General features: G+C 36.9%; 1 protein-coding gene across 6 annotated transcripts in view; it reads left to right on the forward strand.

The window, feature by feature from the left end:
- The window catches only part of ptprt (protein tyrosine phosphatase receptor type T), a 250176-nt gene that overhangs the window by 178824 nt on the left and 47298 nt on the right, over positions 1 to 24054 (forward strand). For 4 of the 6 annotated variants that reach the window (XM_084127974.1, XM_084127976.1, XM_084127977.1 and 1 more), the window contains 4 exons: positions 2034 to 2066; positions 14777 to 14928; positions 19459 to 19536; positions 20662 to 20697. In XM_084127974.1, the coding sequence (XP_083984100.1) occupies positions 2034 to 2066; positions 14777 to 14928; positions 19459 to 19536; positions 20662 to 20697 (299 nt within the window). Of the gene's footprint in view, positions 1 to 2033; positions 2067 to 10665; positions 10696 to 14776; positions 14929 to 19458; positions 19537 to 20661; positions 20698 to 24054 lie in introns of all 6 variants that reach the window. The other 2 variants (XM_084127973.1, XM_084127975.1) reach the window with 2 other exon arrangements.

The raw sequence follows: 24054 nt of genomic DNA on the forward strand, positions 1-24054 counted from the left end.
CCTCTGCTATTCATAAGGCAGAATCTTGAAGCTTGAATATTACAATAATAGTTTGTGCTTTTTGTCAGTTTTCTGATGTGCGGGAGTCATAGTAGCAGAAGTAAAATGCAAATACAAAAGTTCTACAAGTCTGGATTCACATAAATAGCTCAGACTGTGGTTGGTTTGAAAACTTTACAGCTATCATGCATACATTTAGACACCAATGTATTGTAGCATGTGAGCCGCTTCCCTATCAGCTATCTATGTAGGCAGCTACCTTTTAAGGCAGTCGGTTAAAGTTTACGTTTAGGTGTTGCTGAGCTAGCAAAAACAAAAATACATAGCACATGCACATGTTTAAGCACCATTTTAAGTACCTTTCTGTACCAGTGAAAGACTAGTATCAGGCAGTGTTGCAATTCTGCATCTCGTTTTCCACCTCAATTCAAATTCAGAAATTCAGCTGGAATTTTAAAGGCATTCTTAAATCAGCAGCGATAATGTCAGATATTTGTTCATTTTCTGATTATCATGCAGCAATGTCGTCTATGTTCATTTTGCTGTTTAAAAGGTCAGCCATGTTAATAGATAACACATTTTTTGTTTTCAAATACGCTGAGGTGAATTTAGGGAGTTTGGGAAGCAGCTCACGAGGATGTGGAACCAATTCTAGGGCACAAGAATTTAGCATCCGAGAACTCAAGAATTAAATTAGCAATGATTGTAGATGTCTGCTCTTTAGTTGCTTACTAATGCATTTTGTATTCGGGAGAAAAGACTAAATTGCTTATCCCTCAACTTCTTTTGATCATTCATATTTTAGCCACTGACACCAGCACTTAAGTCAGGCGATGATGTCTCATGAATTGCAGCATTTTACATGTCTTTCAGTCACCATGAATTATTTCTGTGCATGGCGTCAAAAATGCTTGCGAGCTCATAAGCTATGCTTTTTTATCTCTCAGAGCTTGTGTAAAGCATGTTTTTTTTAAAGGCAGGAGAGATGGACTTCATTTTTAAACTAATAATACAAGGACGAATGGAGTGGACAGGCTGAGTCTAATGGCAAATTGATGTTTTACTTCTTGGTAATAAAATGTCCCCTCAGGCATCTTTGACCAAGCCTAGGATAGATTGTAATTAATAATGGATGGCTCGCATATCTTTTCAAAGTTGGAATTGTGTCTCTCTTCTTGCATTGAGTCACAGGAGATTTGGCTCTGGTGCCGCTCAGTTTGGATACTTAAACGTACTCAACCTGAAAGAACATGCATTGGGGATGGTACTCCATAAAGTCTAATGTGCTGTTTCACATTTCACATTCTGCCTGTGCAATACGCCATATTGTTCCTTCTCTCACAAAAGCTGTCAAGAACAGGTTTAGGTCACATTTCAATCCAAATCAAAGTATTTTTAATAAAAGAAAGCCTGTTATGGGCTATTTTTGCACTGTGACAATTTTCATGACGATTAAAAACATTTTCCCTCAAATAGATTTTTATTCATTTTTAAATACTTCAGAATTCATTAGCACTTTACCATTATCATGATGCATACATTCATATTTATATATATAGCTTATTAAAAAAGTTTTTAATTGACTTGAAAGGTCTGTGACCCAGACATGTTCCTGACACTTCAAAACTAACCTCACATGGATTAATACCAGATGTATACTGGCCATTTTGCATTTTTAAGGCATACTGGCTGTAGTGCTTTTAAAAAATAAAATAAAAAAGTTTATAATGTAGACTTATGTATAACAAGCGCTAAGCTGGAACATTTATATGTGAGGCATGGGACAACGTAACATCTCCATCTCAGCACTCAAGCTTCTCCATTTCAGCTAGAGTCAAACCTCAATGAGTTGCATGCAGCGCAACATATACACTCACTGTTTGGCCTAACACACAGGAAACTTCAGATGCTGTATTATTTGATGTGAAGTATGAAGAGGTGATGTTAGTCTGTGTGCGTGTGTGAGCGTATGTTACTTAACCTAAAATCATACCCTGTCTTTTATTTCTTCTCCTCTGGGCTACGTCTGCTAGAGAAATCCACACCTGGAGAACTCTAAGTGTGGGGTATTGTATGTTTAATTCTAGCCACAGTACGCATCCTGAGCCCATTCGCACACCATTTATTTGATCCCATTTGTGTCGTGTTATACACGTATCTTCATTTGTTTAACTTTTTTTTTATTGTATTTGCCATTCACATTTTGGCACATGCATGGAATCTATCATCTTGATTTGTTTGTATTAGTGATTAAATATAAGCTCTGTTCGCAAACCTAGTGAGCTGCCTCACGGCTGATTCAACTGATTTGGAACACGCTGTACATATGCAACAACTCCATGCGTCATACAGAATGTTTATTTCAATCGATTTTACCATGCAAAACACTAAATTGCCTAAAATAGCTTATATAATTTATTCAATGCTGAAAACTATCAGTAAAAAGAACTGAGATTTTTCTTGCGTCGTCTCTATTTTAGATTTTTTTTTTTTTTTTAATGAGCTCATGATGCATTTTGGGTTTGCATTGAATATATACCTAGAAGTGAAAGATACATCGATGACTCAAGCATCTTTTGAGCATCTATGATGCCTTAAAATGCTTACTCCGTAGGCAGTTCACTAGGTTTTGGAGCAGAGCAATAATGGTTGTTGGTGTTAATTGTGAAAGTATTACGCTTTTGCTCGCTATCAATGTGGCCTGTGTTTAATGTGTTTTTTTTTCTTTTTTTTTCTGCATTCTCACTCTTATTTTAATTGCTTGTTGTTGTGCATTGTCGCTGTTAAATGTTAGAGAAATCTGCAGTGATTTGTGCCGGGAAAATTTAAGGGCGGTTCAAATGTCACTACATTAGCATATTAAAATAAGTTTAATTTCTATAGCGAATCCTGTTGCCTGTTAGATCACCTTCTCATAAATAGCATTAGCATGTGTCCCATGGTGCAACAATTACAGTGAAAAGGGCACTTCATTTGCTCTTGTTCGTTTTGAGAGTGGCTTCAAACGACACTTTATACCACAATCCAGGCTAGCTGGTAATTATTCCTCTTTAATACTGTCACAACCCTGCCTCGTGTGCTGCACTACGCCGTTAAGCTATGTTATGTTCATGAAGGCAAAGGATGATTACTCCTACGCCAAGCCACCTACACAGCCAACTGTATAGAGGATTTAGCTTAAAGCTCCGAGGTTGCCAGGTCTTTTCTGTAATCTTATAAAATCCACACAACTGCAACATTACTGAGAAGACATTATAATGTCAGTGCTTAAGGTCGTTTGGCTTGGATTACAGAGGGCAACAGTAACAGGTAAACGATTTATGGTTTATGGTACATTTTCTTTTTGGAATCGCATAGGCTATAAAGTGGCTTTTTGTAATACGGAACCAGCAACCGATGCGTTGTGGGCTTTCTTTACAGCCGGTTAAATAGAATGTTGTAGCACCATAAATCAATATTAAAAATAAGGTCTCTTTGAAATTCTTAAACATAACAGCACTGAAATATTTATAGCAATATTCCATAAGCTGACATGCATCAGCCCCTTTTAATAGCAATTTATGTCTTGTATTTCAAGGCACTGAAATGCTATTTTCCTGAAAAACAAAACAAAACCAGAATATTAAAATGTGCAGTTCATGTATATTTTTTCTGTAAATTTCACTTCACAGGCTCCGTACAGTACTTTAGTCATGCTTTCTTGCAAATTAAAGTAAAAGATAATTTTCCACAATTAAGTTTTTCACAGTACAAAGAATCTCAAAGACTGAGGTGTATTTGTGAACACTCTCTGTTATTATTGGCTAACCTCTTTGCAGGTGAAATAAGTATCAGTGCTTACTGTCAGGTAAAATAATTGGCTCTGCCCCATCTTATCATCTTCTTTGCAGACTCTTTGTGACAGATTCATAGAACAATCCACGCTGATTTGATCTGCTCTTGTTCTGCCTGAACGCGTAAAATACCTTGTTAAAAATTTACTTTCCTAACTTTGGGATCCTTCATTTGCGTAGAACCCTATTATTTCAAAAGATTGAGGAAGATTGGACTTTTTATGACAAAAAAAGTTTCAATCAGATATCCTGGTTTAGGATCCGTTTTGGTATGAAGCAAGAAGTGCACAAGTGGCTTTATCTGATTCCAGATCAGTGCTTTATTGCTAAGAGCTCTCATGAGGTGCAGATATATTATATGTAAAATATAGTGGCTTATGACTGACCCTGCTGAAAATAGATGGATGTGATGATTCAGTGTGTAATCATATGCATAGGCAGGACAGCTGTTTCACAAAGTGTTGATCTATTTCTACCTCGGTCAGCATTCTGATGGAGCAATGAGGGAGTCGATCTCGGACAGAGTTTGTTTGGACACTACTCAGTCCCAGACCATTAAACACACACACACACACACACACACACACACACACACACACACACACACACACACACACACACACACAGACACAGACACAGACAGATTTAAGTGAGACCCTGCACTCAACACACAGGAGTGACGCTCTTGCACATCTGCGCTTTCAATCAATGACAGACCTAGACATAAAGCATGACATAAATAATAGATGATTGCTACCAGAGGGCAATGTGATAGCATAAAACACTATATATTTAGGGACGTCCCGAGCCGATCTCAAGGATCGGTATCGGGACCGCTTGAGCATTTTTTTTTGGCTATTCTAAGCACAATCCTTTATTTTACATCAGCTGTAGTGCAGGTGTCGTGCAGTAGGTGGCGGTATGCTAAACACGGAAACTCAAACTTGTATGCGTGGTGGCTAGAACCAAAAAGGTCTGTTCCAGCGCGTTACACACACGTTCAGATTTCTGTGTTTAGCATATTTGATGTGCACCTTTGTAACAAATCACTTAAGTCATTTACAGTGAGGAAAATAAGTATTTGAACACCCTGCTATTTTGCAAGTTCTCCCACTTAGAAATCATGGAGGGGTCTGAAATTGTCATCGTAGGTGCATGTCCACTGTGAGAGACATAATCTAAATAAAAAAATCCAGAAATCACAACGTATGATTTTTTACCTATTTATTTGCATGATACAGCTGCAAATAAGTATTTGAACACCTGAGAAAATCAATGTTAATATTTGGTACAGTAGCCTTTGTTTGCAATTACAGAGGTCAAACGTTTCCTGTAGTTTTTCACCAGGTTTGCACACACTGCAGGAGGGATTTTGGCCCACTCCTCCACACAGATCTTCTCTAGATCAGTCAGGTTTCTGGGCTGTCGCTGAGAAACACGGAGTTTGAGCTCCCTCCAAAGATTCTCTATTGGGTTTAGGTCTGGAGACTGGCTAGGCCACGCCAGAACCTTGATATGCTTCTTACAGAGCCACTCCTTGGTTATCCTGGCTGTGTGCTTCGGGTCATTGTCATGTTGGAAGACCCAGCCTCGACCCATCTTCAATGCTCTAACTGAGGGAAGGAGGTTGTTCCCCAAAATCTCGCAATACATGGCCCCGGTCATCCTCTCCTTAATACAGTGCAGTCGCCCTGTCCCATGTGCAGAAAAACACCCCCAAAGCATGATGCTACCACCCCCATGCTTCACAGTAGGGATGGTGTTCTTGGGATGGTACTCATCATTCTTCCTCCTCCAAACACGTTTAGTGGAATTATGACCAAAAAGTTCTATTTTGGTCTCATCTGACCACATGACTTTCTCCCATGACTCCTCTGGATCATCCAAATGGTCATTGGCAAACTTAAGACGGGCCTTGACATGTGCTGGTTTAAGCAGGGGAACCTTCCGTGCCATGCAAACGGTGGTCCCAGCTCTTTTCAGGTCATTGACCAGCTCCTCCCGTGTAGTTCTGGGCTGATTTCTCACCTTTCTTAGGATCATTGAGACCCCACGAGGTGAGATCTTGCATGGAGCCCCAGTCCGAGGGAGATTGACAGTCATGTTTAGCTTCTTCCATTTTCTAATGATTGCTCCAACAGTGGACCTTTTTTCACCAAGCTGCTTGGCAATTTCCCCGTAGCCCTTTCCAGCCTTGTGGAGGTGTACAATTTTGTCTCTAGTGTCTTTGGACAGCTCTTTGGTCTTGGCCATGTTAGTAGTTGGATTCTTACTTATTGTATGGGGTGGACAGGTGTCTTTATGCAGCTAACGACCTCAAACAGATGCATCTAATTTAGGATAATAAATGGAGTGGAGGTGGACATTTTAAAGGCAGACTAACAGGTCTTTGAGGGTCAGAATTCTAGCTGATAGACAGGTGTTCAAATATTTATTATACAGCTGTATCATACAAATAAATAGTTAAAAAATCATATATTGTGATTTCTGGATTTTTTTTTTTTAGATTATGTCTCTCACAGTGGACATGCACCTACGATGACAATTTCAGACCCCTCCATGATTTCCAAGTGGGAGAACTTGCAAAATAGCAGGGTGTTCAAATACTTATTTTCCTCACTGTATTTACGGTTTAGTTTGCCGTTAGACTGTCTGAGACTCTCTCTCTCTCTCTCTCTCTCTCTCTCTCTCTCTCTCTCTCTCTCTCTCTCTCTCTATCTATATACAGTATATATATAGAGATAGATAGATAGATAGATAGATAGATAGATAGATAGTGTGTGTTTGTGTGTGTGTATATATGTAGAGAGAGAGAGAGAAAGAGATTTAGTAATATGGTGCATATGAAAGTAACATAGTACACATGCAAGTGGTACTGTGGTATTATCTGAAGAACCTTGGGGTGCCATGCAAATACCAACACAATTGTAACTATAATCTAGTACATATTATGGCATGGTAATACTTTGTTTTGGACATTTTCCATGGTAGTTGGTGCATGGTAGTATTGTACATGGTTTACACTATGTAGTGCCATGTAAATTCCATAATATGTGAACATGATAATCATTCAGTACTGTGGTATATAGCAAAGTGCTATGGTATTGCCATTATATAATGCTTCAGGTATACATTTTTAATTTTGAGGATGTCAGATTTAGCTACCATGGTACTAAATACTGATGGATGGATGGACGGACGGACTGACGAACGGACGGACGGACGGACAGACAGACAGACAGATAGATAGATAGATAGATAGATAGATAGATAGATAGATAGATAGATAGATAGATAGATAGATAGATAGATAGATAGATAGATAGATAGATAGATGGATAGATAGATAGATAGATAGGACAGACGGACGGACGGACAGAAAGATAGTGTTCTATAAATTCAATAGAGTAGGTGTGTGAGTCTGTCCATGTGTGCACACTTCTACATGCCTGTCAGCCGATTGTGCGTATGCTTTCAAGCCTGAATGGATGAATGAACAATTTTATGATCTAATAAACCAGAGCATCTTATTTAGTCATTAGCTGAAATAAAGTTGTACAAAGTCTTTTGCAAACCAACCTTTGTCAAGTTAACAAACCATTTCTCATCTTCCCTCACCCTCATTCTTTCCCATGTAAAGTCACAATACAGGCGTGTAACATCACTGTGAGTATCACACTTTCTCCTCACACCAGAAATGATGATAAATCACAGGAGAGCCCCAAAAAATAATAAAGAGGCCACTTATGCTGTGAGCTCCTCGCAGTTCTACTCTATTAATATTTATGGCCACCTTCGCCCGCCGTGGTGCTCTTCACTTCGCTCTCTTTTATTAATATCATCAGAACAGTGTCAGCAGGCCATTTTAAAGGGCCATTGAGATGAAATGGCCAAAGATGGATGCCCCCGCTGCATATGCATGCCGCCAAACGCATCGACTGTTTGCATCTGTTTTAGCACCGTCAGCCCGCCGCAAAACACATTTGCCATAACGGCCCATATCCAAACTGTGTTTTTATTGCCTGCAGAGAAGTCACGGGGTCATTAAATATATTTACTTTGGTGCTGCTTTAGCGATAAAGCGAGCAGTTTGGGTGCTATAGCTTGCTTTTATGATACAGGAAGCGTACAGGCGGGAATTTAGTGTGTGTGTGACTTAATGCAGCTGTGTGTGTGCTGACAGGCTGATGCATGGTTATTCGGGTTTGTATTATTGTAAAGGTTTGTGACAAGTGGCAGGTTTTGAACATTATTTACAAATCGTTAGTGTGAAATACATGTTAATAACTCAGGCTAGTACATGATTTCTTAAGCAAGTTCATATCATCATAAAGGTTTATACATGGTGGGGACTTTCAAAAGATATTTGTACATTGTTCGCATGAAATGCGATAACTCTGGCTGAAACATCATTACTTTTGTGGGTTTGTTTTGCGCTACAGTAAGTGGCAAATTCTGAATGGTACTTTTATATCATTAGAGTGACTATTTATTCCTATGATTAAAATAATTTGATTAAAGTGGCAAAAAAAAGGGTTTGTCAATTGTTAGCATGATAAACATGCTAATAACTAATGCATGATTCCTTTAGTGGGTTCGGTTTAGCGTTTTGCACAAAAGATTTGCACAAAGTGGCAAATGTGAAGGTTATTTGTAAATTGTAAAAAATAAAAATCTGTAAGATATGTTTCAGGAGAATGATAAAAATCAGTGAGAGCGCAGTCAGGAAGCAGACGGCCACGAAGTCGCTAATTGACAACTTCACTTGCATGTCATCACCAATATTACAGATATTTGAATCGCCATTAACAGACACCATCTGGTCTTTATTACCATATCAGACTATTGCTGTCCTAGCGTATCTCCTCTTGTCTTTACCTGGAAAGAACCAGTCCACAGAGACGTAAACACTGACACACGTTGATGACAAGGCCTCATTTTGGAGTAGCAAAAGCGTGATGTGTTTGCCAACTGCTTTTGGTGTCTCTTGTCCTCCTCCTTTCTCTTTCTGTTTCTGTTAAGCTCATAACAGAGAACAGAGCTACAATATGTCTGTGAAACCCCCACCATTCCTGTCCATCCCTTTAGCTGTCCAAGCACACTCCCACCAATAAGGTACAACGGGGCTAAAGGCGCATTGACTTTATTCTCCTTTAACACTAGATGGAAAAATACAATTTTGTCCAGCACTTTTCCTAACAACCACTTTTAACTATGCACGTGGAAATTTGGCTGATCCTTGACACCATCGTGGAAAGCAACACAAAGTTTTTTTTTTGTTGTTTTTTTTTAAATGTAGATTTATGTAGCAAATGAGAATCGATGAAATTATTGACTATATTTTGAGGCAAAGGTCTTGTTAAATTTTTTTAATTTTGTTTAACGTAATTAAAGCAAAGGTTTTTCAATAACGGAAGTATGGAATTTGGGGTAAAAGGCACTCTTGCTGTTAAGGCACAATAAATAACATGATAATAAACAGCTGGCTGACTTTTCCATTTGTTGACATGACATGGTTAGATTCAAATGGTAAATATCATACTGTATATTAAGTTAGGTGTCCACCTAGAGATAATCAATCACTATATTTATAAGGAAACCATCATATATATATATTTGAAAAAAGTAAAGATTGTGAAAACATTCAGGGAGATCCCATAATTTTTTTATAGCTTTAAATGTGATATTTTATAATATGATATAATTAATATCTTTATATATATATATATCTCCCTGAATGTTTTCAGAATCTTTACTTTATATATATAATTAAAATTATTTTAATGACAATATATTTATTTATTTTATTTATCAAAATAAGCAGAATAAAGTAACTTTGCTGAAGTGATTGTTTTGAACAAGTATTAACTTAGATATGAATCAAAACATATTAATTTAGCTAATTTGTATAAATACTTTGTGCCTTGTGCCCCTTTTTACCCCGTGTGTAGGGTAAAAGACCCAACTTGCCACCTCATAAATTTATATGATTTTTAAACAAAGCAAACCACTTTTATGATTTATTTTCACACAAAATGTGTTGATCCATCAATGTTCAAGACAAACATCTATTTTGTCTGCAATCATACACTATGAGAACAGTGAAATGCACATTTTTGTTGAGGTGTGCCTTTAGCTCCGTTGTACATGTATACAGTATACACACACACTCTCTTCCTTCTCTTTGTTCTCTTTCTCCTTCATTTTTTTTTTTTTTTCACTTGAAGGGGAGCCAGATGTGCAGTTTCATACATTTCATTTATTGCTTAATGGTCATTTTACTATTACTAACTATTACTAATGCAAAGGATATTTACTAACCTAAATGCAACTAGAGCCGCACAGCCTCAGGTAGCAGACATCCGTAGCTGATCTACATGAAGCTGTGTAGCACTCTTTTATTTGATCAAAACATTATGTGGTCATTAGCACATGAAACAGTTTTTACTAGTTTTATCATTAAATATCTCTTTATTTACAGTACTGATACTAATCAATGTGTTTGTCTTTTTTTTTTTTGTCCTTTGTTTTGGTATTATTTTATTTTATTATTTTGTGATATTTTCACTAATACTTTCATATTTTTTATTTTATTACATTTTAATTGATAATGTTTTAATTATCATATTGTTTTAATTGTATATTTTATTTTATTATATTTTACATATTCATATTGATATTTTATTTTATTATTTTGTGATATTTTCACTAAAACTTTATACTTTATTTGACAATTGCTTCATTTTCCTATTTTTTACTTTTTATATATTATATTTAATTTATTTTACATATTCTTATTTTATTTTATTTTGTCCTCATCTTGCTGCTCCAGAAGAAATGCGTATTCCTACTCGTATTACCTGTAAGTAGCATTAAATACAAAACATCTAATCAACAATCCCTGTCTTAAATTGATGCATTCCTATTATCCATTTCTACAAAGTACTTTTTACCAGTTTCTGAGAAGTATTTTAAAACTTCCTTATTTCATTAAAAGAATAAGGTGAGAGAATGAAAGAATTAAATGAAAATAAGTGACAATTATCTTAGGACCAAATATCTCTTAACTTTGCCATGGCGAACAAAGCTTTTCGAAACTAAGAGAACTTTAATTTGGAGTAAACTGTTAAATCAGTCTTATACTTCATCACACTTTGCACCAATGTTTTAACTTCGCTGTACTTCCATGTTCCGTCAAACACAGTAATTTTCGACCCATAAACCATCTTATGTGCTATATACCTAACAGTTTTTCAGTTTGCATTGAAATATTAGCAGGCCCACCGTTACAAATATCCCTCATGTGCACGTAAATTGATGTGGCTCCACTGTTATGTTATTCCCTTTGGTCTGCGGACTCCACCTATACTTTTCCATTACGCTTAAACTATTTACTGTTACCTCGACTGTTATGCCTTCCTCAGCATTTTACTACTCGGGATTGTTTAATTTGCTCTGTGTGCAACAGAGCCTAGCTGCAGGATGTTTACCTCACACGTTAAAGGATTTGAAAGCTCAGATTCACAGTCGGACTACTATGTGCATTCTCACTCCTCTCTCCCTGCTCCTGAAATATAGATGAAAGTAACAGCACAGCCAGGAGGAGCTCTTTCAAAAGGATATCATCTGAGAGGGCATAGACAGACAGCTACAGGCTAAAGCTAGCCGTGACGCCAATATATTCCCCAAATCCGCAGAGCGATTCGTTTTCAGTTTCAATGGGGTTATGTTCTGGGCGTGATTGAGTGATGGTTTCAGTATGCATGTTAAGGTCGGCACATGAGGATATTTAGTATTGTAGTTGATGATCGTGTCTTCCCTTTTGTCCTTGCCCATTCACATACTGAGTTTACCATCAGCAAAGAGATCTCGCATGTTGTAAAAGCTTTGATAAAAACTTCCAATATGTAATCTGAAACTTTTGCATACAAAAGTTCATACTTTTAAGTATATACTAAGATATTAGTATATACTGTAAAACTGATAACACTGTCGGCATATTTTTTAGTATGTACTATGATTTTAGGATGGTATAGTAATATAGCAATCATAATATAATATGCTGTTAATGTTTATTCCTGATTTATCAGCATGTTTAAGTTTGTGTGTGCATGCATTTACACATTTGGCAGATGCTTTTATCCAAAGTGACATTCGAAGAAGTCAATACAATTTTAACACTGTGTTCCCTGGGAATCAAACCCATGACCTTATCCTTGCTAATGCCTTGCCCTACAAGTGAACCTACTGCAACCTTGTGCGTGCATGCAACTGAAAAATAGGGGATAGTGTAAATGCTATTTTGAGATGTTCTGCATGCTTACTAATTCTGCTTTGACATGCACCTCCTGGCTAGCTGCCTTGTCTTTGCATGTTCTCATGTCACAAAGGCATATGCTTTGTGCTATTTCCACCATTGAAGTTTTAGATCAACCAAATGTGATATCTTTCTCAATGAACATTTGGTGAATTTCATGCTTAAATGAAGAGAAAAAACAACAACTCATTTTCCAGTAGAGATGAAACGGTTACCGGTTTGACGATAAACCATGATACAATTCTTGAAGGTTAGTATTACCTTCGATTTGAAAGAGTCATGGTAAATACTGTCCATAGGTTTTGTTCTGTGTGAAAACATGACGGAAGGCAGTGAGGTTTTACCACCGCTACAACCTTTAAAACTGAGCGCTGAGGGAAATTATATGAATTTCTGAATGAATAAGGTATATGAATGTATTTTTGAATGAAACGACTGTCCTCAGAAAAGTTTCGATGGCATTTTCTTTTCATCTTACCTCCATGTAATGCCTAATAAAGTAGTGTTTATTAGCTTAACGTTGCTTTGTGTACAAGGAAACAGCTCTATTTTTGCTTTTCCATAAGCGCCACCTACTGTCAGAGAGTGGATTTACAATTTCATTCAGCCTGAGTTTTTTATGCACTGTTGTAAATTTTAACCAGTTGATGAAAAATAAGCTAATGTGCATTCTAAAATATGCATAGTGCTCCTAATTTTATTTGTTGTTTGTTGGTTTTCTATATAAACTTGGTTAAATGATCTAAGTTAGTGTAATGATATTTTTGTAACATTTCCAGCAAATTTTAACAATAACCGTGATTATTTTGGTCATTATAATTAACACCGTTTCATCTCTATTTGACCAACGTGAGCTATGTCTTTCTTGTTCCCCGCTTCTCTCTCTATCTCTCTCTCTTTTACAATATGCCATTAACAAAGTTGGTGCTATAAAGACGTTTATGGTGCCCTAACTATAGTATAGCCTTCACTTTTAATGAGGTGCTGCTCTGACATTAATTAAATAAGGATTATCTATAGTTTATTCCACTTACAATGAGTCTAGATTCTGTGGCACTTGAAACGAGACCCATTACTGCAGTATTCCATTAGTTTTATTATTTGATGGGTGTTGTATTATAAAATACTTTGACCTTTAGCATACGTTGTGGGACAAGCTGATGGTTTGTTGATGCTTTTGTCTGAAAATGCCATCTATTTAGGGAACACGCAAGGTTTTGTTGTAGAGTTTGTGTTTTGCAGTTTCTAAAGCGAAATCTCAGCACTAGCAATCACATTGAAGCTTGACTGCTTAATTGGAAAGTCATGACCCTTCTCTTATTGCTGCTTGATTTTGAGACCCGCTTCTGAACAGTTGTTGGTCCTCTTTTGATCCTCATTCACTAAAAACCAATGTTACACTGAATTTATTTTCCAACCTAGGTAAAATGGCCCCGATTTTAAAGGTTGGCCTGGTTTCTGTGAAAGCTGAAACTTTATGTGATTTTTATTTTTTTATTTTTTTATAAATTCCCAGCAGAGAAAATAACAAAACAAAGAGTTATTATCAGCACAGCCCCGTAAGAGAAGGGAGCTCATATTGAGGTCAAATGGTGTTCTGTGGGACCTAGAGAATCAAAGAGTCATTTTATTGGATGACTCCAATCCATCGCTGACACTAATATCTTCCTTGAAGTTTTGTGTACTAACGTGTGGGGAGACTCCAGCTTATGAACCGCCAGACAAATTAACAAATCAAAGACCAGCAGAAGTGAAGTCTGCTGCCTTTATAAAGACTGCCATAAATCTTTTTTATTTTTTTTTGGCCCATTTTTATGGTTAATAATGCAGGGAATTACAGGTGAAGAGGTGGGATGAGATCAGGAAATGTTGCAAACCAGGTTTGAACAAAACAGCTTAATGTGTCAGAGTACTAAAAGCTAGGTCACTACCTATGTGCCACAGTTTTAATCAGGAAAAAAAAACTTTCAAGGAGTAGTAAATCTGTAGGTAATGAAATATTGCATCTGTTATCCAATATATATAATCTCTATAATAACCCTTTAATAAAAAACATCTGTTTTAAAGTATATTAATGTATTTGTTTGCAGTATATACGAATGAATATGTTTATGTGCAAATTTTTTCCTGATCAATAGACTCATAGTGTCTTTGTTCTGCATGGCAAGGTTTTGAGTTTTCTCTCTCTTGATTTGAGGTTTACTGGCAAATATCACTGCAGAATTTTTTTTTGATTATATTACAGAAATCTTACATTTGAATAGTCAAAAGCCATTCTCACTTCTTTTCCTCTATGTGCCCAGTGTCTGTCTGTGCGAGCTTGTCTTGTATATCTTGTATGTAAATTTTTCAGCAGTGTTTTGGCGGTGCTTTGGTTTAGTGCTCTCTTGCTGTTGTACATACTGAATGTCAAACCTAAAACTGGCAAGTCTTGCAGTAACTAACTGATTTTAAGAATTTGTCAAAAAAAAAAAAGTAAAGTCATTACTTTTACTTTTCATACATTTCCAATTGCATTGGAAAACAGTGAAACGGTTTGCACTAGCCAAAAGCATTGCAACAAAACAATGAAGTTTCTCTTTTTGATCATGTGTATAAACTTGTCCTGTTGTGGCTGAATTTGAAGGAAACTAGCTAAAAAACAGAAGGAGACAGCCAGCAGCAGTACGCAGAGAGAGATGGGACCCGTAGGCACGGCGGATAAAAGCACAGGAAAAGTCAGCACGTTACACAAGGACGATCCGTTCTCCACCAGCAACCAGGACCTCAATGGATTCTGTGAGTTCAGCAAATTTTGTGCTGCCCTGTTTTTTGATATTACCTGTTTATTTCAAATGTTCCTGTGCTCTGATAACAATATGAGTTAAAGAGGAAAGTTGGCATTAACAAATGAAGAAACGAACGAATAAATGGATGAATGAATTAGAGAATAAATGTATGCACAAATAAACAAATTAAAGAATAGACAAATGCACTAATGAACAAATTAACCAATGAATGAATACATTAATGAACTAATGTATGAACTGAAGAATTAAAAGAACAAGAAAATTAAAGGCAGGGTAGGCAGGATTTTTCTAAAAAACTTTTCCCCAAATTTGTTTAAACTGTCTTTATATACCAATACATAATTAAAATGTAAGTACTCTGAAAAAGAGAGTATAAAAAGCGAGTGTCTCTAGTCCTCTCAGGGCTGCAATAAACACAGCTACTTATTCCATTCACTCCCACCCCCTCCCTTCTGGGCTCCTTCCAAAGCCACGCCCCCAAAACACATGAACGCGCGATGCCGACCGCTCAGCTGGAGGAGGACGCGTTTGCCACCGCCGAGCGGAGAGGAGCGCAGTGCATGTAGTGACATCATGTCAGAATCACATGTAATAAAATACCTAACTTTATCATTATGAATATATAAACAACTAACATGGCTGTTAGTACTCACTATCAAGCTAGCATATCGATACTGGTAAAGTTTAAAATATATTGAGTTTGATTCGGTAACGAGCTAGTAACACAAGGCAAAGCTAAAAACAGGTTGCATTGATACACGTTTGCCATTACCATCAGTTACACTGTGATGAAGGTGAATTTCGTGTAAGATTCATAACATATACGGTGTTTTGCATGTAAGAGCTTCCACGATGAAAGCACTGTTGGCTCTGATGAGGACTAACATTACACTCCGGAGACAAGTAGCCTACCTTTCTACCTTACTAGTTCCTTTTTTTGCCTTGTTTGCCTTCGCTGACTGTAAATGCAGGTACTGGGAATTTTGACTGCTCTTTCTCTGCCATAATTGTGATTCTTCCTAGCTTCCGTGCCTCTCTCCGTGCCTCTTCCTCTCCTCGAGTCAAACGGGTGCGCGCATGTGGGCAGCTCCTGTAGCGGCAGGGGTGGTAGCCATGGTAGCGAGGGAGATTGACAGTCGGCCAGCCAATCATTTCATTCGTTCCGAATGGAAATAAGTAGCTGTGTTTATTGCAGCCCTGAGAGGACTAGAGACACTCGATTTTTATACTCTCTTTTTCAGAGTACTTACATTTTAATTATGTATTGGTATATAAAGACAGTTTAAACAAATTTGGGGAAAAGTTTTTTAGAAAAATCCTGCCTACCCTGCCTTTAATGAATGAATGAACGGAAATAATAAATTACCAAATGTTCGAATTAATGAACAAAATAAAAAAATAATGAACCGAAAGCATGAATGAAATACTGAAAATGTAAGCAAATGATTGAATGAACAAATTAATAAAATAAATGAACACATGGATGAATGGATGCATACATGAACCAATGAATTAATAATTTAACAAATACTTAAGTGTTATTTTCAGCATACTTCAAAGTTGGGAAGCTATTATTAATTTACCGGAATTCTGACAACCTGAAAATCCGGCAGCTGGAGTTTTTATCAGAGACCAAAATCATTGTCCGAAACAGTGCGGTTTAATTAACACTTTTTCAACGTTTTGACTGTCAGCATCTATTTTATGCACATGAAATGACAAGCATTCATGAACAGGTAAACATAAGCTGAATGAATGCTAGGGCTTTTATTTTAATCGATCTTCATTTTGATGAACCATAATCTATTCTTTAAATCCCAAGATCCATCTTTTGGTCTATGCTGTTTTCTATTGTGTTAAACTTCACTAAACATTATTTGTAGCGCACCTGTCACACAATAATCGTAATTATACTTTTTGATATGAAACAGTCTCAGCTTTCAAAATGTCAATTTTGTTACGAAAAACAATAAATGTAATTTTGATAGCCACGTCAGTTCAAGCAGTGTGAACCGATCATCTCTTCCTCTTTACTAGTTGTAGCACAAATTAAACAAATGAACATCAGAAGGTATGTTCAAAGATACAGCAATAGTTTCATGTTCTGTCAGACATTTTACACTGCTTCTCTTTAGAGAACTTCCTGCTCTTTTCCACTAATCTCAAAAGTCAAAGTCCAAAGGTCATAGAATAGCCACGTTCCCCAAATCCCTCAATCTTTTGAGCACCTGAGTGTGTGTGCGCTCCAGTCTCAGGACTCATTACTGCAATCACACGAACCTCCTGCACGTCCCAACATCCCGGTGATGAGCTCGGGAAGCCCTAAAAGGGGTCAAAAGGGGTCAACAATCTGTCATTTTAACTCAACTCACCGTTCTCCTTGATTGTCTGTACTAAGCGTCCGTCAGGAAACCAAATGATGGGACGCCGCCGTCTCGCACCTGCCATTCACAGATCTGAGCATCGCTAATCACAGAGAGCTATTTTGTCACTAAACAGCATGGACTGAAGCGTTCTACATATCAAGAGACTCCGCTATTGACGTGCTGCTTTAAGGTGCTAGAAAAGAATAGCAAGTGGCATTTGGACTAGGCGTTTTTTCATTCTCGTGCTTTCATTCTCAGTTTTAAGTGGGCTCTGGCATGCTGTGAAGGGGCTGTAATTAGGACGGGTCTTTCTGAGTCGCTTTCTGCACAAAATGTCACTGTGGCCTTTGTGTACAGAATAATTTGAATGGAGCTGGACGAAGAGGAGGCAATAGAGAGTAAGAGCAAGATGGATGGAGAGAGAGAGAATGTCATTATGCATAATGATCACATTTATTTCCTTTAAAATCAACATGGATTGGCAATGTGTTCTGCGTGTATAGTGTTTCTCAGTTCTTTTGAATGTCTTTGGTCAGTTGATGTGCAAATGCAGTTCATTTGGTATGTTTATTTCGGATCATTACAGGCACGGGGTAGTTGGAGACTGTAATTTTATCTGTTGTTTATCTAATGGTCTGAGAGTCACTATTATAGCACAAGTACAGGCTCTTTATTATAGACATGAATCTCAGCTGTGGTGTTGAAGCAAAAACAATCTAGAACTCAGCCCAGCTCATAACTGCTGTTTGTAAGCAGTTCTTTAAAAGTGGCAAAGGCCTTGTGATACACTATCAGACACTTTAATCTAAAACTTTAAAGCTGCATCAGGTAGTTTTTGTGTTGGAACTGCGAATTGCAATTGATTTTTATCTGTCAAAATAATTTTCTTTTCTCCTGTTGTTCAGAAAAACATTCTTTCAATAAGATAAATGTACTCATTTACACTCTAATGATATTAAAACTTGTCTTCAGTGGATATATCTTGAATTAAGATTTCCTGTTATATTAGAAAAAAAAATTACAGGAAAACAAATTTATTTAATTGCTTAATTTTCTTAGATTTAATTTTTTGCTTGATATTCGCAATGCAAATCCTATTTTCTCATGATCTTAACATTACAAAATGTATTAAATATAGACTAATCAACGTACCTCTTTTAGTTTTATTGGTCGCTCAAGATGTCAGACCATGTGTACTAACCAATAGTCCATAGCTGGCTTTACTGTGTTTTTGTTCCAATTCATTTCTTTTTATGAATTTTATATTTTTCATTTAATTTAAATTTTGAGTCGATTCCAGGAGGAAAATCTTTGGAATAGAGAATAGAACTTTGTGAATGACAGACCTTCCAATCTGAGCACCAAATTCTTGTGGGCCTTTGTATCTCATATTGGAACTGACATTTTTTCTCATTTATATCCAGACCTTCCTCTCACTGGCTCCACACTTACAATCACACATTATTATATTTTTTTTGTATCAGGGCTTTTTAAAGATGATTCAGCGTAAGATGTGTGAGATAGAGATCATAGCGATCCCAGCCTACACACTCAGCATTTTTAGCTGTATTACCATTTAAATGAACACAGAGACACCTGCCTCTAACCTTCCACGCTTCTCTCATTCAGACGCTCTCGATCTCACCTCACTGGCCCATGAGCTTTTGCTGTGAAAGCATTTTCTGTAGAGATCCTTATGTGAGTCAGTGAATGTGTATGCTCCGACACATGTGAGACGTGGGGATTTGTGTAAATGGAGATCTGGAGTGATAGGTGATTAAACTGGAAAGTAAAAAAGGATATGAGCTCCGGCCGAGAAGAGTAAAGGAAGTTTGCTGGAGTATGTGATGCTCGGAGTGTGTTTTTGTGACTTTCAACAAGTCCTTCTGTGTGTGAGTCTTCAAAAATCAGACATCCTTTATAAAACTATATACAGATCTAGGATATGTTCAAAATAGTCCATGGCATTTAAAGGTCTTGCTGACTACAGCATGATGCAGTTTATTAGTGAGATGTCTCCTTTGCAGAAAGTGAACTAATAATCCAGTATTCTGGTATTACTGATATTTTCACAACGCAGCACTGCTATTAATCTAGACATGATGTGGTGGATGTAAAGCAATTGTCTAAGTGCTCTCCTCTCTCTTTCCCAGCCTCCTCTTCTCCATGCTCCTTCTCCATCCAGGGTAAAGGCCTCCAGAGCAAAACTCTCCTCAACTCTTACTACTCAGGTATGTAGCATTCTGTGTTGACTGCGTTCATGAGGCATAGTAGTTAAATACCTGGACTGGTAGCCAAAATGTTGTGGGTTTGAACCCTACAATGTATCAGCAGCAGTTCCATCGCAGAAAGAGCTGCAGAACTGCAGAAGCTCTCCTACCACTTTTGTGTTCCTTTATGAAATATTTAGGCTAATTTTATTATGCTTTCAGTTTCCAGTAGGAATGCAGAACGTTTAATGCATTTTACCATGTTTAAACCATTGGAACATGGAAAAAACTCTTTACGTGAAACACAGTAATTTTTTCCTGAAATTAATTGTTTACTGTAAATACATGAAGGGAGGTCAGTCTTACCAATACAACCAAGAATTTGGAATTTGTTTTTAAATGTTAAAAGTAATTTTAATTAATACAAATTATACGTTTTAACCACTTGGTGGAACTGGTAGACGCTACCTTAGGCATCATGCACCGTTGTAGCGTGTCAAAGCATTCTCGAATATAAATAAGCTATAATGCACGTAGGTGATTTTAAACGAATATTTCATGTCGATATACAATGGTTACATACTGTTAAAACTAATCGTGGCATTGGTATCTTTGTAAGACTGACGACTCTATAGAACAGTGGCAAGGAAAACTAACTTTACCGCGCTCCGAGAGCCCCTGGTGGTCGGGAGCATTTCCGTTGTGTTGTGGCTTGATTGCGTTGTGTTGTGCACTACTGGGCCACCGTAAGTTTCCCTTTCAGATGCAAAATTTATGGGAGGAGAGTATGCTGAATCGTGCTAGGTGATTTACTAAGGTTTGCGCTAGTCAATTTACTAGTATTTGTGCCATTATTTACCACCCAAAAAAAGCATGTCTTAAACCAGACGCTAATTTGCGCTGCTCTTGGTAGATTGGGTTTTCCATTATGGAAATGATCCGGCTGTGACTGTGTTCTTTAATTTGTGCGTCATCAGTAGATCATGCGCAGAACTTTCCACTTCCATCTGTGCTTTAATGGGATTGCCCTCTCACACTAATTTGCCCTGTTTAGTAAATCTGGCTCAATACTCTACAGCAATAGCTGTGTGGCATTTGTGTCAAAGCAAAAATTGGGTTTCAGTTTTATTCTGTTTTTAATTACAGTTTCTAAGGAGCCAGTCCCTGCCACAGCATCTATAGGTAAGACACTTTTCCTCCTCTACTTATTATAAATCACGCTGTTCAGGTCTACAGATGCGGATCACTTTAAACCCTTACTTCTGTAACTTTTGATCCGAATGTAGGAGGAAGCTGATCTTAGACAATATGAATATTCAGAGGTGAATCACCAGTTCCATTCCAAACCTGCGTGTGTATCTGTGAAAAATCTCTCTGAGTCATAAAGTATGGGTTTAGATGATGAAAGATCATAACATTGACCTTTGAAGTCAAAAGCAGGCGCTGTATACTTTTGCTCCCATCCGATCAAACTAATTGCAGCTTGTAATTTTGCGGCAGCTAATGTGGTTTAAGTAGAGTCAGCGGCGTCCTCCTCACGCTGATGCGTCCGTCCCACGCTGAGCAAGATTACAGGAATGAAAGCCCTCTGTCAGTTCAAACAAAGTCTATGTTTATATCCCAATGTGTGGAAAGTGATTTGAATCGGATCGTTAGCTGTCGGAATGCTAATTTTCAGATTTGGCAGATTGGTGTGTGACTCACACAAACACACACAAACAAGCACACATGCACACACACACAAATGTGTCTTTTCAAAGACAGTTTGACCATTTCACAGCCAATGGCAATAGCTTATAATACAAACATATCCATCCTTCATTTCTTCTGTTATTTCCTCCTTAGTTCTTTCATTAACTTCTTCATTTATTAATTCATTTTTCTCCTTTTAATTTTTTTTCATTTGTTTTTTCTTCTGTTCTTTTGTTGGTGGTTTGTTCTTTCATATACTAATTTATGTGTTCTTCTTTCTTTCTTTCTTTCTTTCATTTGTCCATACTTCCTTCTTTTATTTGTTCATTAATTCATTGTTTTTTTCTTCCTTTCTTCTATTCTTTCTTTTTTGTTCATTCGTCCCTTCCTTCCTTTCTTCTATTCTTTCCTTTTTGTCTTTTTTCTTTTATTCATTTGTTAATGTATTTGTTTATTTGTCCTTCATTGCTTCCTTCCTTTCTGACATTCTTTTTTTAATTCAGTTGTTCTTCCTTCCTTCCCTCTTTCTTTCCATCCTTCCTTTCATTCTATATTTTGTTTTTCATTTGAACATTTATTTGTATGTTTCTTGTTTTCTTTCTTTCTAGCTTTCTTGCTTGCCTTCTTGCATGGTTTCCTTCTTGTCCTCGTTCCTTTCGAGTCATCACTATTTTTCATCATTTATCATTTCCAGTTAATCTCAGCAGCACTTGATTCGTTGAAAGCTTTGAGAGACATTTGCAAAGTAGCAGTTTACAACATTTTCTGAATTGTAAAATCAAACAATTGGATTTCAACAATGCCTCAAATTTACAGCAATGACCCGCCATTTTACGTGGCCTTCACTGACTAATGTCTGATGAATGAAAACATACCAGGGACTTTAGTAGCTACAGTAAACTACAGTATTTCAGCTCGACTGCTGATATTTTCAAGTTTTTCCTGGTCACGGAAAGCTTCATCCTTTACTCATTCTTCAGGAGATATCCAAAGCGTTTACAGGCAGCTTTTCAAAAGGGATTTCTGATAGATATCTTTGTGGGCTCGGGGCTTAAAGTCAGTCTGAAAGCTCATTTCAAAGGTTCACTCTAAAAAGGCTCAGATGCAGGGGTCTCTAAACACGCACCTCTGATCCAGACAGCTTCTAGTAGGAGTTTGAAAACTCTCGTTTTCAGATACATTCAGCAGTGGAGACTGTGACTCCCCCATACACAAACGCACTCAACGCCAATAAACCACTGAGAGTAAACGTATTTACAGAGGTTATGAAGGTGGAGACGGCTTGCTTAGTGCAAGATGATCACACAGGTGATGTTTTAAAGGAAGAGAGAGAGAGAGAGAGAGAGAGAGAGAGAGAGAGAGCACAAGCACTTGGGTAGTTGATTTTGGCATTTATCAATTGGAGCAATACATTTGGACTGAGATATTTGGAAACTGGACGTGGAATATGCAACAATCATACTTTTACATTCATAGCTCTTGTTTGAGAGATTCATCCCAACCTGACCCAGTGATGCAGAGGGATGATCAAACAAATAACATAAGAGTAGAAAATCTGATATTGAGGGAGCGCAGTAGGGAGTGATGGAGGATGAGAGATGAACTTCAATGAGAGGGAGTTATTGGAGGAAGAAAGGAATGGATCAGAGGAAAAGAATACAAGTTAGAGTGGAACTCTGTGACGTCAGGAGATATGCTAAAGAAAATACTTGGCAATCGCAAGCCAAAGTAGTGTTGAAGCTGTTGGTATATTTAGATTTTAGTCTTTGATTCTGAATAAATATTATATATTGTCTATTGTATATGCACTACTATTCAAATGTTTGTGGTCTGTAAGATTCTTTTAAATGTTTTTTTTTTAAGAAGTCTCTTGTTCTTACCAAGGCTGCATTTATTTGGTCAAAAATACAGTATAAACAGTAATATTGTGAAATATTATTTTAGTTTGAAATAACTAAAATAATAATTTTAGTTTTTATAAAAATAAAAATTAAGATGTTTTAAATGTTTTCAATTTTAGTATATATTAAAATGTCATATATTCCTCTGATTGCAAAGCTGAATTTTCAGCATCATTACTCCAGTCTTCAGTGTCACATGATCCTTCAGAAATCATTCTAATATGCTGAGTTGCTGCTTAAGAAACATTTCTTCTTATTATCAATGTTGAAAACCGTTGTGCTGCTTGATATTTTTGTGGAAACCATGATATATTTTTTTCAGGATTCTGTGAAAGTTAAGGAACGTCAGGAAAGTTAAAAAGAACAGCATTTATTTAAACTATATTTTTTTGTAACAAAGTACAAGTCTTGAATAAAAGTGTTATTTTTTTTTTTTTTTAAATCTCACTAACCCTGAACTTTTGAACTGTACTATATATAGTGTTTTCAGTGTATTTTGCTCGTGTATTGCTGTGCACAGGAATCAATACATAATATAAAACTGTCTTTGTGGCTTAAGACAAAGTCCCTTTAAGGCAAGTCATTTCACTCAGTTGCCATCTTTGAAACGCCTCTCGGGCAGCTATTTCAGTCATGCAAGTACAGATTATATTTCTTTGAAATGGGAAACATCAAATTCTCCAAAGCTTACGATTAATGTGACAACAACTGTCTTATAAACTTTGTTTCTAAACGCTCAAATCATGACAAAAAATAAATAAATAATTCAGGCTGGATCAGCCTGCAGTGACTCAATGACTTTACCAATCAGCGATTGGCTCTTTTATTCAGAGGGCAGGATTTATTCTGTGTTTATCTGAAGTCTTTGCTGTAGATGATTAAATAGAAAAGAAGAAATGACCAATCACAAATCAGAAGGTACAAATTAGAATGATGCAATCATTGT

Source organism: Abramis brama (assembly GCF_963993115.1).
Source record: "Abramis brama genome assembly, chromosome: 11".
Classification (NCBI taxonomy): domain Eukaryota; kingdom Metazoa; phylum Chordata; class Actinopteri; order Cypriniformes; family Leuciscidae; genus Abramis; species Abramis brama.